The sequence below is a fragment of the Balaenoptera musculus genome, chromosome 12 (assembly GCF_009873245.2).
Source record: "Balaenoptera musculus isolate JJ_BM4_2016_0621 chromosome 12, mBalMus1.pri.v3, whole genome shotgun sequence".
In the NCBI taxonomy this organism is placed as follows: domain Eukaryota; kingdom Metazoa; phylum Chordata; class Mammalia; order Artiodactyla; family Balaenopteridae; genus Balaenoptera; species Balaenoptera musculus.
The window spans coordinates 10,331,303-10,345,537 of NC_045796.1; the positions used below are offsets into that span (position 1 = coordinate 10,331,303).

Consider the following 14,235-nt stretch of genomic DNA (forward strand, 5'->3'; position numbering starts at 1 on the left):
TATAGTTGCCAGTTGTCCCCAAAAATGTAGGATGCAGGTGTTTGTTGTGTTACAGAAATTCTGATTCTTTTCATTAAGTACAGGTTCATTCTTTTGTTCTGGGTGACTTATACCTATGTTCATTTATATACTGTTTTTTTGAAGTTGTAACTTCTTATACAATGTGAAAATAAACGTATACACAGAAGCATTTTCTGTAATGGAGCCACCAGCTGTCTTCATTGCCCTATGACAGCCTATCAGCCAGGCTTTCAAAAAGGCATCGTAAAATGGGAGCTGGAAGCAGGTCCTGCGTGTGCTTGCGTGTGTGTGTGCATGCTCATGTATATGTACCAGTGAAGCAGGATCATTAAGTAAAAAATGAAAATAATAGTGATTTAGTTGGTAGCTATTATAAAGTATTTAATGCAGTAAAGTATAAAGCTTTAGAAAGAGGCCTGACAGAGGTGGTAACAGTTACTAAAAATAAAGTCGGACTGAAATAATTTTAGAACTGCCTCTGAGAACCTGACCTCTTAGCACATTAAATCAAGAAGCACATTATAAATTGTTCCTATTGGGCTGAGTCTTACCTGCAGAGTGTGCCCTGGCCCTAAGACACTCCAGGGTCATCTCTGTTGCTCAGTTTACTTCACATTGACAGAAAGCTTTTGCCTTTGAATTGTGCCCTGTTAATCATTGTCATAAAATATGGCCATTTTAGTGAGTACTTCAGGGATTGTATTTCTCAGAAAGTTACATGTTCGCTTTTTATTCCTAAATCAATTGACTTTACTACAGATTCTATACTGTATGGATGTGATACAGTGAAGGTTTAGGAGAAAGTAAAGATGCTCGTCTGACCTTTATCTAAATAATGGTACTAATAACTTAGGAAATGAGAATCTTAGCCTTCCTATGCAATTGAATATTAAATAAATTATATGTTTATGTTCAAACATATCTCAGGTTTGATGTGGATATCAATAGGCCTAATCAAAATTGAAACGTACTAGCATCTGCTTGCTTTGTTTTTTTTTTGTTTTTTTGGCTGCATTGGGTATTCGTTGCTGCGCACGGGCTTTTCTCTAGTTGTGGCGAGTGGGGGCTACTCTTCGTTGTGGTGCACGGGCTCAGTAGTTGTGGCTCGCGGGCTCTAGAGCGCAGACTCCGTAGCTGTGGCACACGGGCTTAGCTGCTCCGCGGCATGTGGGATCTTCCCGGACCAGGGCTCGAACCCGTGTCCCCTGCATTGGCAGGCGGATTCTTAACCACTGCGCCACCAGGGAAGCCCCTAGCATCTACCTTCTAAATTAAGCCACTCCTGCTTAGTTCAGTTTTATCAAGTAGACATAGGACAGTGATCCACCCCCAAAAACTGACCCTTTACTTAACCATGCTGATCAGAGCTCCCCTACTATTTCATTGAAAATATCAAAATGTTCTGATTACCCAGGAAGCTGTGTCATATTATGGGATTAATCGATGTGATGAGCTCCGTGAAGGTGGGAAGAGTGGTGGTTTGATTGTTCCAGGTGGTTCTAAAACCTTTTTAAGCTTAATTGCACCAAGTTTCTCTTCCCCTTTGTCCAGCCCTTGCATTTTTATTCAGCCATGTTTCAGCCAAATTTAATGTAATATTGAAGGAGATCAGAGCTTGCCTTATGTCTGTTTTGTAATTCTCTTCACCAGCTACTTCAGTCAGGATAAGCTGGGTTATACTATAGTAAAAAATAATCTCCAACTGTGTGGCTTAAAATAACCAAGGTTTATTTCTCTCCTAAAATTCACTGGGTTTACACAACTTTCTAGGGAAGCTGCCCTCCACAGGCTGGCTTCATACCTCAAGTTTCTTTGATCTTTGAGGCACCACTGCAGCAGCACAGGTTTCCATGATTGCTATGGAAAGGGAAGAGAGGCCTGGAGAATTGAACACTTGCAATTATGTGCTTCCACCTTGGAAGTGACACACATCTCTCTTCCTCATGTTTCATTAGCCAGAATTAGTTAGATGGTTACCTAACTTCAAGAGGGTAGAGAAGTAAAACCCCCTGTATCTAGAAGCAGATGAGTACTGGCTATCAGTGAGCATTGGTAATAATCTGCCATATAGCATTCTCAATAACATGGTCACCATTGCAAGAGATACATATTATAGGCTTTTTAAGTCATTTTTATTGAAAGCTGGCACATGAGTAGAGGTTGTAGAGGTGCCCTGTCTTTCCAGGTCACAGAACCAGGGTGGTTGTGGGGAAAGAGCCTGGATATCAGTCAGGCAATTGTACTCATAAACCAGATCACCATGGGTGGGTTAACCTCTCTGACCTCTGGTTTCTCATATGTAAAGTGGTGGTCCTCATTTCTGCCACACAGAATTGTGAAGACTAAATAAAAGCCTACTGCTTGGTATGGTGTCTGGCATATAGGTGATTTCAAATGGCAGACATTGTTATTCCTGTTCAGGGAACATTTATAGTCTTATTCTGTTTTATGAAGAAGCTGTATTTCCAGGTTCTTCAGAATTACCATTGGCACTGTAATTATTGACATATCCAAAGGCTTTCTCGTCAGTAGGTCTTATAAAGCGTTCATTATTCTAACCTCAGCACCGAGGCTGGCAGCAGTCCTGTACCTGCAAGTGAGAAAACTGAAGCTAAATGAGCTAGTCAATGGCAAAGACATTTTAAAACTTGAAGCTTTTAATTCCAATAGCTGTCTATTTATTAGAGTAGATGCTGTAAGGGTTTTCTCAAATTAAATTGGGGGCATAGCCTCAGCTTTTAAGTAATTTTTCAGCACACTATGTGTTAGACCAGAAGTTTTCGTGTTGTTTTTTCCTTGCCAAGACACGCATGGTAAATGTACAGCGTATCCCATGTTTCACTCCTGGCGTACCGGCTAAATCGCCCTTCAAAAAGCTGTTGAGGTGTGAATGAGAGTAGTAAATGTTATTGGAGACATGGTCGTGAATCTATTTTAATATCTAAAAAGTCAATCAGAATGTCCATGTTAGTGACAAATTACTTGTAATACATTTTCCAGTTGTCGTAACACTCTTTGAGAACTGCTGCTTTGGAGAGTGGTAGTTTCTGATAATATTACAACCCAGCACTGTTGGACACAAACATTGGGACCTAAGGATGCGGTTCTTGGAGCAGTGGGCTCATTGCCTAGGGAGTGCCGTTTGTGTCTTAGTCTTTGTGGAGAGCAGCCCCTGGAGTTGTGCAGTACAGAGTGGCCCTGTTCAGAAGGGTAGGTTTGTGGTCCATAATCATGGAAAAATTCTCCCTGGTCAGAGATGAAAGAGGAAAGAGGAGGACTGCAGGGAAGAGGTCCCAGAGTTTGGAAAATGCTTCAGAGTAAAGCTGAGTTGCTAGATGGAGACTTAAGTTCCCAGAATGCCCCATCTTCACCAAACTTTTGAGGTGTTAGGGTAGGGGGATGGTTTTGTGGCAATAGCTGTAATTATTATTGTGGAATTCAGTACATTTATTTTATAACGATTTTTGCTTAAATGTACTCAATCCCTAAATCTTTTGTCAAGCACATTTTTAAGCAGGGGAATGTTCTGTTGGCCTGTACTAGAGTATCACTGATAAGACCAGCACTTCTGATCTGCATATCAGCAATTGAAACAGGTGGAAAAAACTGAAGGTTTTCATTTACTATCCATATACTATAAATAGTATAAGCTTAAAAACTTTCTATGAGCCCTACTGTTGAAAGCAACTTGAGGCCCTGTTTATAAGTAGGGTGTAAGTAAAGACTCTGGGTTTCCATTCCCACAGCTGTAAAATTAAAAAAAATTTTTTTCATTGAAGTATAGTTGATGTACAATATTATATAAGTAACAGGTGTACAATATAGTGATTCATAATTTTTCAAGGTTATACTCCATTTATAGTTATAAAATATTGGCCATATACCTTGTGTTGTAGAATATATCCTTGTAGCTTATTTTGTACATAATAGTTTGCACCTCTTAATCCCCTACCCTTATATTGCTCCTCCCCCCTTCCCTCTCCCCAGTGGTAACCACTGGTTTGTTCTCTGTATCTGAGTCTGTTTTCTTTTTTGTTATATTCACTAGTTTGTTGTATTTTTTAGATTCCACATATAAGTGATATCGTACAGTATTTGTCTTTCTCTGTCAGACTTATTTCACTTAGCATAATGCCCTCAAAGTCCATCCATGTTGTTGCAAATGGCAAAATTTCATTCCTTTTTATGACTGATTAGTATTACATTGTATATATATATACCACATCATGTTTATCCAGTCATCTGTTGATGGACACTTAGGTTGCTTCCATATCTTGGCAATTGTAAATAATGCTGCTATGAACATTGGAGTGCATGTATCTTTTCAAATTAATGTTTTTGTTTTTTTCAGATATATAACCAGGAATGGAATTGCTGGGTTATATGATTGTTCTATTTTCAGTTTTTTGAGAAACCGCCATACTTTTTTCCACAGTGGCTACACCAATTTACATTCTCACCAACAGAGTACAGGGGTTCCCTTTTCTCCGCATCCTTGCCAACATTTGTTATTTGTGTCCTTTTTGAGGATAGCCATTCTGACAGGTGTGAAGTGGTATCTCATTGTAGTTTTGATTTGCATTTCCTTGATGATTAGGGATGTTGAGCATCTTTTCATGTGCCTGTTGGCCATCTGCATGTCCTTTTGAAAAAATGTCTATTTAGTTCTTCTGCCCATTTTTTAATTGGGTTGTTTGGTTTTTTTAAATTTTGAGTTGTATGAGCTGTTGATATTTGTTGGATATTAACCCTGCATCGGTCATATTATTTGCAAATATCTTCTCCCATTCAGTAGGTTGTCTTTTCGTTTTGTTGATGGTTTCCTTTGTTGTACAAAACCTTTTAAGTTTAACTGGGTCTCATTTGTTTATTTTTGCTTTCATTTCCTTTGCTTCAGGAGACAGATCCAAAAATATATTGCTATAATTTATGTCAAAGAATGTTCTGCCTGTGTTTGCCTCTAGGAGTTTTATAGTTTCCAGTCTTACACTTAGGTCTTTAATCCATTTTAAAATTTTTGTGTGTGGTGTTAGAGAATGTTCTAATTTCATTCTTTTACTTGTAGCTGTCCAATTTTCCCAGCACCACTTATTGAAGAGGCTGTCTTTTCTCCACTGTATATTTTTGCTTCCTTTGTTATAGATTAATTGACCATAGGTGCATGGGTTTATTTCTGGGCTCTCTGTTCCATTGATCTATGTGTCTGTTTTTGTATCAGTACCATACTGTTTTAATTACTGTAGCTTTGTAGTATAGTCTGAAGACAGGGAGTGTGATTCTTCCAGCTCTGTTCTTCTTTCTCAAGATTGCTTTGGCTATGTGAGATCCTTTGTGTTTCCATACAAATTTTAAAGTTATTTGTTCAAGTTCTGTGAAAAAAATGCCATTGGTATCTTGATAGGGATTGCACTGAGTCTGTAGATTGCCTTGTGTAGTATGGTCATTTTAACAATATTAACTCTTGCAACCCATGAACATGGTGTATCTTTCCATCTGTTGGTGTTGTCTTCAGTTTCTTTCATCACTGCCATAGTTTTCCAAGTACAGGTCTTTTACCTTCTTAGGTAGGTTTATTCATTGGTATTTTATTCTTTTTGATGCAGTGGTAAATGGGATTGTTTCCTCAATTTCTCTTTCTGATAGTTCATTGTTAGTGTATAGAAATGCAACAGATTTCTGTATATTAATTTTGTATCCTGCAACTTTACCAGATTCATTGATGAGCTCTAGTAGTTTGCTGGTGGCATCTGTAGGATTTTTTTTTATTTATAGTATCATGTCATCTACAAACAGTGACAGTTTTACTTCTTCCTTTCCAATTTGTATTCTTTTTATTTCTTTTTCCCCTCTGATTGCTGTGGCTAGGACTTACAGTACTATGTTGAATAAAAGTGGTGAGAGTGGACATCCTTGTCTTGCTCCTGATCTTAGAGGAAATACTTTCAGCTTTTCACCTGGGGTTTTTTGTTTGTTTGTTTTTGTTTTTTGTTTTGGCTCTATTTCATTTATTTCTGCTCTGATCTTTATGATTTATTTCCTTCTACTAACTTTGGGTTTTGTTTGTTCTTCTTTCTCTAGTTCCTTTTGGTGTAAGGTTAGGTTATTTATTTGATATTTTTCTTGTTTCCTAAGGTAAGCTATATCACAATAAACTTCCTTCTTAGAACTGCATTTGCTGCATCCCATAGGTTTTGGATCATTGTGTTTTAGTATTCATTTATGTCTAGGTATTTTTTAATTTACTTTTGATTTCTTCAGTGATCCATTGGTTGTTTAGTGTTTGGTTGTTTAGTAGCATATCGTTTAGGCTCCACGTGTTTTTGTTTTCTGCAGTTTTTTTCTTGTAGTTGATTTCTAGTATCATAGTGTTCATATCGGAAAAGATGATTGAAATCATTTCAACTTTCTTAAATTTACCAGGGCCTGTTTTGTGGAAACGTGATCTATCCTGGAGATAGATCTATCCCAATCCATGTGCACTTTAAAGGAATGTGTATTCTGCTGCTTTTGGATGGAATGTTGTGTATATCAATTAAGTTCATCTGGTCTAATGTGTCATTTAAGGCTAGTGTTTCCTTATTGATTTTCTGTCTAGATGATCTGTCCATTGATGTAAGTGGGGTGTTAAAGTCCCCTACTATTATTGTGTTACTCTCAGTTTCTCCCTTTATGTCTGTTAATATTTGCTTTATGTGTTTAAGTGCTCCTATGTTGGGTGCATATATATTTACAATTGTTATATCTTTTTCTTGGACTGATCCCTTGATCATTATGCAGTGTCCTTCTTTGTCTCTTGTAACAGCCTTTATTTCAAAGTCTATTTTGTCTGATATAAGTATTGCTACCCTGGTTTTCTTTTGATTTCTATTTGCATGGAATACCTTTTTTTCACCCCCTCACTTTCAGTCTGTGTGTCTTCAGATCTCTTGTAGGCAGCATGTATATGGGTCTTGTTTTTGTATCCATTCAGGCACTCTGTTTTTTAACTGGAACACTTCCATTTACATTTAAGGTAATTATTGATATGTATGTTCTTTTGACATTTTGTTAATTATTTGGAAGTTGCTTTTGTAAGTCATCAAGTCACAAAAGAACAAAAGAAGGGAAAAAAAAGACCATCTTTAGTGTTACGTTTGGATTCCTTTTTGTGTATGTGTATATCTATTATAGATAATTTGGTTTTTGGTTACCATGAGGTTTTTATATAGTGAGATACATATATATACATAGTTGTTTTATATATATATGTATATATATAGTTGTTTTATATATATATATATAATATACGTATTACATATATATTTGTTTTAAGTTGCTGATCTCTTAATTTCAAATGCATTTTAATAACCCTGCATTTCTACTCTTCTCCCCTCACAATTACTGTTTTTGATATCATATTTTACATCTAATTGTTTTGTGTATCCCTTAACTGCTTATTGTGAATATAGATGATTTTACTACTTTTGTTTTTTAACCTTCCTACTAGCTTTGTGTGTGGATGACTTCCTACCTTTATGGCATGTTTGCCTTTACCATTGAGCTTTTCATTTTGTAATTTTCATGTTTCTAGTTGTGGCATTTTCTTTTTCACTTAGAGAAGTTCCTTTAACATTTCCTGTAAAGCTGGTTTGGTGGTGCTGAACTCTTTTAGCTTTTGCTTGTCTGTAAAGCTTTTGATCTCTCTATCAAATCTACACAAGAGTCTTGCTGGGTAGAGTATTCTTGGCTGTAGGTTTTTCCCTTTCATCACTTTAAATATATGGTGTCACTCTTTTCTGGCCTGCAGAGTTTCTGCTGAAGAGTCAGCGGATAGCCTTATGGGAGTTCCCTTGTATGTTATTTGTTGCTTTTCCCTTGCTGTTTTTAATAGTCTCTCTTTACCTTTAATTTTTGCCATTTTAATTATGTGTCTTGGTATGTTTCTCTTTGGGTTTATCCTTTATGGGACTCTCTGGATGTCTATGGCTGTTTACTTTCCCAGGTCAGGGAAGTTCTCAGCTATTATGTCTTCAAATATGTTCTCAGCCCCTTTCTCTCTCTCTTTTCCTTCAGGGACCCCTATAATGTAAATATTAGCATGTGACTGGGGGATTTTTGCAGAAACTAACGCCTGTGGCCAGCAATTTTTATTTTGGCTGGCCAAAAAGTAATTGTTATTATTTCACTAACACTTTGTGGGTTATTACATTCAGTAGTTAAACCTGACACACCTGTAAAGTCTTCTAATTTTCATGAAATATTGTCTTCAGTCCACTCTTTTGTAGTAGCAAAGGAGCATTCTCCAGCACCATGAGTTTTATTTTCACTTTCTGTATCAGAATCAATCACTAAGGTTTTTTGTCTTTTTTTGGTCTTATATTCACATCATCTGAATCAGAACTGTATTCTGAAGAACTATCATCTTCTGAGACACCAGTCGATATATGTCGCTAGGACAGTCAGAGAAAGTATCTGCATAAAATTCACCAAAAAATTCTTCTTCACTCAAAATTTCATGATGCATCATTTTTGAAAATTTTACATTTGTAATATACACAGGGTTGGCACAAAAACCTAACGGAGCAAAATGTGAATGATAACAACAATCATAAGTTGTATATTGAACCTTGATCAATTTTAAGCTGTAACAGCTTCGCACAGTGATGTTAATTGTATCACTCTCTAAAAACATACTGATACGTCTCTGGTCAGTAATGCATTCAACTGCCTTCATTTCTTTTCATTCTTTTTTGTGTTCAGCATCAGTTATTTCCACTACTCTGTCTTTTCTGTCTTCCAGCTCACTGATCTGTTCCTCTGTATCATTTAGTCTACTGTTGATTCCTTCTAGTATATTTTTCATTTCAGTTATTGTATTCTTCATCTCTGTTTGGTTCTTTATTTTCTAACTCTTTGTTAAAAACTTCTGACTTCTTGCTCTAGGCATCCATTCTTCTCCCGAGTTCTTTGTTCATCTTAACGATCACTACACCCTGAACACTTTCTTGGGTAGACTGCCTGTCTCCACTTCACTTCATTCTTCTTCTGGGGTTTTACCTTGTTCCTTTGTCTGGAGCATGTTCCTCTGTCACCTCATTTTGCCTGTTTTGTTTTGTTTGTTTTGTTTTTTTGTTTTAATGTATATGGTAGGTTAGTTACATTTCCCAACCTTGGATAAGTGGCCTTCTGTAGGAGATACCCTGTGTCCCAGCAACACAATCCCCTCTTATCACCCAAGCCATATGCTCTAGGAGTTCCCCCTATGGTTGGTCCTTCTCTTGTGACAGGCTGACTGGGGGGGTGGTCTGGTAGGTTTGGTTGGCCCCCAGTCCAGTTAGTTGCCAGACCCTGCCTTGTGCGGAAGCTGCTGACTGCTGGTTGACAGGGCCAGGTCATGAGGCAGCTGACTGCAGAACCTCAGGGGGCCCTGGGGCTAGTGCTGGCTCACTGGTGTGTGGAGTCAGGGTCCAGCAGATTCTGGGGCTGTTGTCTGCCCACTGGTGGATGAAGCCAGGTCCTGGCGTTAATGCTAGACTACTGGCAGGCAGAGCCTGGTCCTGGAGTCTGGTTACAGGGCCCAAGGGTCTTAGAGCTGGTGTCAGATCGCTGGTTGGGTGGGGGTGTTCCTGACCCAGTTGGGTCCAGGGTCCAGGGTGTCCCAAAGCTTGTGTTGGCCTGGTGGTGGGGAGGCTGGTCCAGAGGCTAGAGCAGGCTTCCTGGAGGGCTGGGGCAGGCCCAGGAGATTCTGGAGCTGATGCCTTCCCACTGGTTGGTAGGTGGGGCTGGGTCTTGGACCCTCTGGTGGACAGGGTCATGTCTAAAGGCAGCTGGGCTCACAAGGTCTTAAGGCAACTGTCTGCTGATGGGTGGGGCTGTGTCCCCAACCCAGTTAGTTGCTTGGCCTGAGGCATCCCAGCACTGGGTCAGGTCTTGGCACTAATGAGCTAGAGGGAGGATTCCACAATGGCACCCACCAGCACCAGTGTCCAAGTGGTAGGAGGAGCTCCCAAGAATGGCTGCCACCAGTGTCTGTGTCCCCAAGGTGAGCTGCAGTTGCCTTCTGCCTCTCCAGGAGACTCTCCAAGACCAGCAGGTAGGTCTGACCCAGGCTCCTACCAAATTACTGCCTTTGTCCTGGATCCCAGGACATGTGAGATTTTGTGTGTGCCCTTTAAGAGTGAAGTCTCTATTTCCCTAGTCCTCTGGGACGCCTGAAATTAAGCCCCACTGACATTCAAAGCCAAATTCTCTGGGGGCTCGTCTTCCCAGTGCAGGACCCCCAGGCTAGGGAGCCCGACATGGGCCTCAGAACTCTCACTTCTGTGGGAGAACCTATGCAGTGTAATTATTCTCTAGTCTGTGGGTCACCCACTTGGGGATATGGGACTTAACTGTAGTACCAGGCCACCATTCCTACCCGTCTCATTGTGGTTCCTTCTTTACGTCTTTTGTTGTAGAAGATCTTTTCTGGTAGGTTCTGATCTTTTCGTCCATGGTTGTTTTGCACTTAGTTGTGATTTTGGTGTGCTCATGAGAGGAGGTGAGCTCAAGGTCTTTCTTCTCTGCCATGTTGACTGAACTCCTCCACAGCTGTAAAATTAAAGAGGACTAAATGGTGTTCTTTATCCCACTTGTCTCCCTTCCTTCACCTTGCTCTGAAGCCTGTCTGTTCCTAGTTGGCTATTTTTCAGATATGATTCCTTCTAGTGGTCCAGTTACTCACTTATGACCCTGGGAAACAAGTACATAATACTTGGGAAATTAGAGGAAAGAAAAAAAATGGGGCCAAGAGGAGGAAATGGGAACACAAGCCCCCATGCTGAAGTGGAGCAGCCACTCGGCACTCTCCTACCCAGGCCTCATGTGAGTGTCCCAGCCTCTGCCTTCTCAGCGACTGACCTTGTTCCAGATTCCTGAGAAGGTGGGATGGTAAATGATTCTGTTCATGTCCTGGCTGTCTGATACCCCACTGGAAACCTCTGTCATTAGGCTCAGTTGTAACAGATGCTCAACCAGAAAGGTGAAGGGAAAGAACCAAGCAGCACGTTGCAGATCCTGGCCAGAGATGTCTTTCAACTGAGAAAGCCCATGCAAGATTCTTCAAGGGGGGCGCTCTTGGGATTTTGGACAAAGCAGTTCTTTTTGTTGGCCACCCTAGACATTTAGCACCACCCCACGTCCCCACACACCCCCAATGCAAACAGTAATCCCCTGTGATTGTGACAGCCAAATTGTCAGGATTCTCTACTCAAGAACTGCTATTTAGAACTACATTTCCAGTCAGGGATACAGTACTGCCTTTAGTTGAAAACCTTTCATCACACTACGTACTAGAGCTGCATGGAAGAGGGGGTTAAGGAGAGACACACATGTCGTGGATGTGTGTGTGTGTGTGTGTGTGTGTGTGTGTGTGTGTCTTCAAGACTGGTGTGTGAGACCCAAACACAGAGATGATGGTCATGGACCTCCTCCAGACTACATATGATGGATAACCTTATATGTCTTCCAGTATCAGAATATTTAAACCGAAATGATATAACTATAAATTAATGCTTTTGACAAACATACCACAATATTCATATCCATATGACCTTTGTCCTTGGAACACAGTACATTTTGATGATGCTGTAGTGACAATAGCTAATATATATTGAGTGCTACCAGGTGCTGTGCTTTATGTACATTATCTCACTTAATCCTCACAACTCTGTAAGCAGGTAATTATCTCCATTCTGCACACATGGAAACTACCCCTTAGAGAGAATAAGCAGATTTCCCAAGCAGTGGAGTTGGGCTTTGAACAGAGAGGTGTATCTGATACCAGGGTCTGTGCTAAAATGGTGCTACAATGACTGGAATAAATGACTAGGAATTTACAAGTCCCAACAGGATGCACCACCTGAATTTGGAAACACTACAAGGATTCAGCTTCAAATTGAAATAAGTAAGCATCAAGATAAAAAAAGAAAAAAAAAATACTAGCCGACTCTCAAAAATCACTCCAAGAATGACTTACATTTTGCTGTGAGTCCAGGGTGCTTCACAAATCTGACTGAGGAGATCTGTATCCTTGGGAAATAATGGTTGGGATATGGCTGATGAGAACACTGCAGTGCCCTGCTGTAGTGCTTCTGAAATACTGTCTTCAGAACAGGACCATGTGAGTGAAAAGAATGAATCAAAGAGTGTGGATCTAGTATTATCTCAGGTAAAGATTATCCACCTCCCATAAATTAGTGTTCCCCTCGCTCAGGGTGGTGTGCACTTAGGTGGAGCTAACACTACATGTCAAGATCTTCCAACCTCCTGCTCTGACTCTCGGATTCCAAATCACCCTCTGCTGAGAAAACCTCTACATAGATTTTTCAACACTGTCTGGCACATAAAAACATTCTACTCTATCTGCCATTCATTGATTCCTTCTTTATTTACCCCCTACTAAGTTACTTCTCCCCACTCCTTCCCTCTGGCCCCCAAATTCTTTAAGTTTGAATGGCTTCAGTATGTTTATTTAGATAGAAATCCCATTCTCAGCTGCATCTTTATATATGAAGCCCAACAGCACATACCATTCTTCTGGTAGGAAATAAATGTCATTGAGGGTTGACAATTTAGAGCATGTTGCCTTCCAGATTTAGAGTGGAGTTTTATGTTATTTAAGGCCCAATAGACTTATACTTGGAAAAAGAAAAGAGGTATGTTTCATTGTCTTTCAAGGCAGCGAGAACAGTCTTTACCTTTTGTTGGTCTTCCTTTGCCCGGTATCCACAGCAATGACGTATCAGTCGGTCAGCAACAGGGTACGTCTCTAATTGCTTTGGCTCTTTTCCCCATCTTTTAACATCTGATGACTGATTTTTTTTCATCTTTTAGATAAAAGACTTTCGAAGTAAAATGCAATCAATATTTCCAGCAATTCCCAAGAACTCTGAATCGGCTGTTGAATGGGAGGAAGCATTGAAATCCAAATGAGATAAGCATGGTGGGTGAAGTCCAGAACGATTGTTACGGGAAAAGCTGGCTTTGGAGATGTCACAACAGCAAAGGGACTCAACAGATTTCTCCTCAGGAACACATGCAGATTGTTGAGTGAACCTGTGGGGTGGATGGCATTCAGTGTCCTCATAGAAGGCCGACAGTCATTTCTGTGTGCTGTACTTTACAACTGATTTGGTTATGTTCATATGGGGGTGGGGCGGGTGTTGGAGGGAGGGCAAAGTTTTCTCAAAGTTAGGAAGACTATTTAAAAATAATTATGTGGATACCTTCTCTATGTGGAGGAAATCCCAGGGGAAATACTTTTATGACTGTAACAGTTGAAACCAAGTTTTTTACCTGAAAAAAAAATTATAATGTATGATGGAAAATCTTTATAAACAGACTCCTAACAGCAGTAGTACCTCAATGTCTAATTAAATAAGTTTCAACAGCCTTTCTTGTCCGTATGTGGCTGTCAGAACTTGGAGGACTTGCTCCGGTTGTTAGGCAGACTCCAAAGTGACGGGTTAATGGGTGAATCCTGTCCATCAGGCAGTGGGTGTGGCTCTCTTGTCCTGAACACAGTCTTTGATTTGTATATGCTAGTCATTTACCTGACAGCCTCACCTTAGGCCCTGTAAATTCTCAGACAAGAAGCCGGTAACAGGTTATGATAACTTGAAAGGATAATCATGCGAAAATAGTGATATTATGGGTATAAAATGTACTTTTTTGACAAGTTGGTTCTGGGTCCCTAAACACTGACTGACAGTTTATAGCTTTATTTCAGTTGTCTGTCAATATAAAAATAGTCCAATTATCACCTATCTTAACAAATATTTTTAACCAAAAAGATACCTGAGAACTGAGTCTCAGGTAAATTAAAATTTTAAGAAAAGTACTTTAACATGTCACAGTATGACCAGAAAATTAACCTCTGGTTGAATATCATTGTGTATTTTCTTTATAATTGCTTAGGCTCTAATTAGCAATCAGTTTAAAAAAGTACATTTGAAATTTATCTGTTAAAATGAAACCTTTTAGTGTTAAGAAAAAGTTTTAAATGAAATGTCAAGTGCCTAACGTAACATTTTTCTCTGGACTGTGTTATCCTGTTAAAATTGCTGTATTGTTAATTAAACAGGTGTAATCAGCACCTGGGATTCATATGTAACCTGTTTAAAATCCAAGACTGAAAGAAAAGGATTGTGAAATTTATCTCAGGGTATGTGGAGTAGCAAAAACTCTTCACCCACC

The 14,235-nt window shown here is 39.6% G+C and overlaps 1 protein-coding gene across 1 annotated transcript in view; it reads left to right on the forward strand.

The window, feature by feature from the left end:
* TMEM242 (transmembrane protein 242) overlaps window positions 1-13,798 on the forward strand; it is a 54,641-nt gene extending 40,843 nt beyond the window's left edge. The window contains exon 4 of the mRNA XM_036872067.1: window positions 12,874-13,798. Within this exon, the coding sequence (XP_036727962.1) occupies window positions 12,874-12,972 (99 nt within the window). The 3' untranslated portion in view covers window positions 12,973-13,798. The remainder of the gene's footprint in view (window positions 1-12,873) is intronic.
* Window positions 13,799-14,235: the final 437 nt, after the last annotated feature.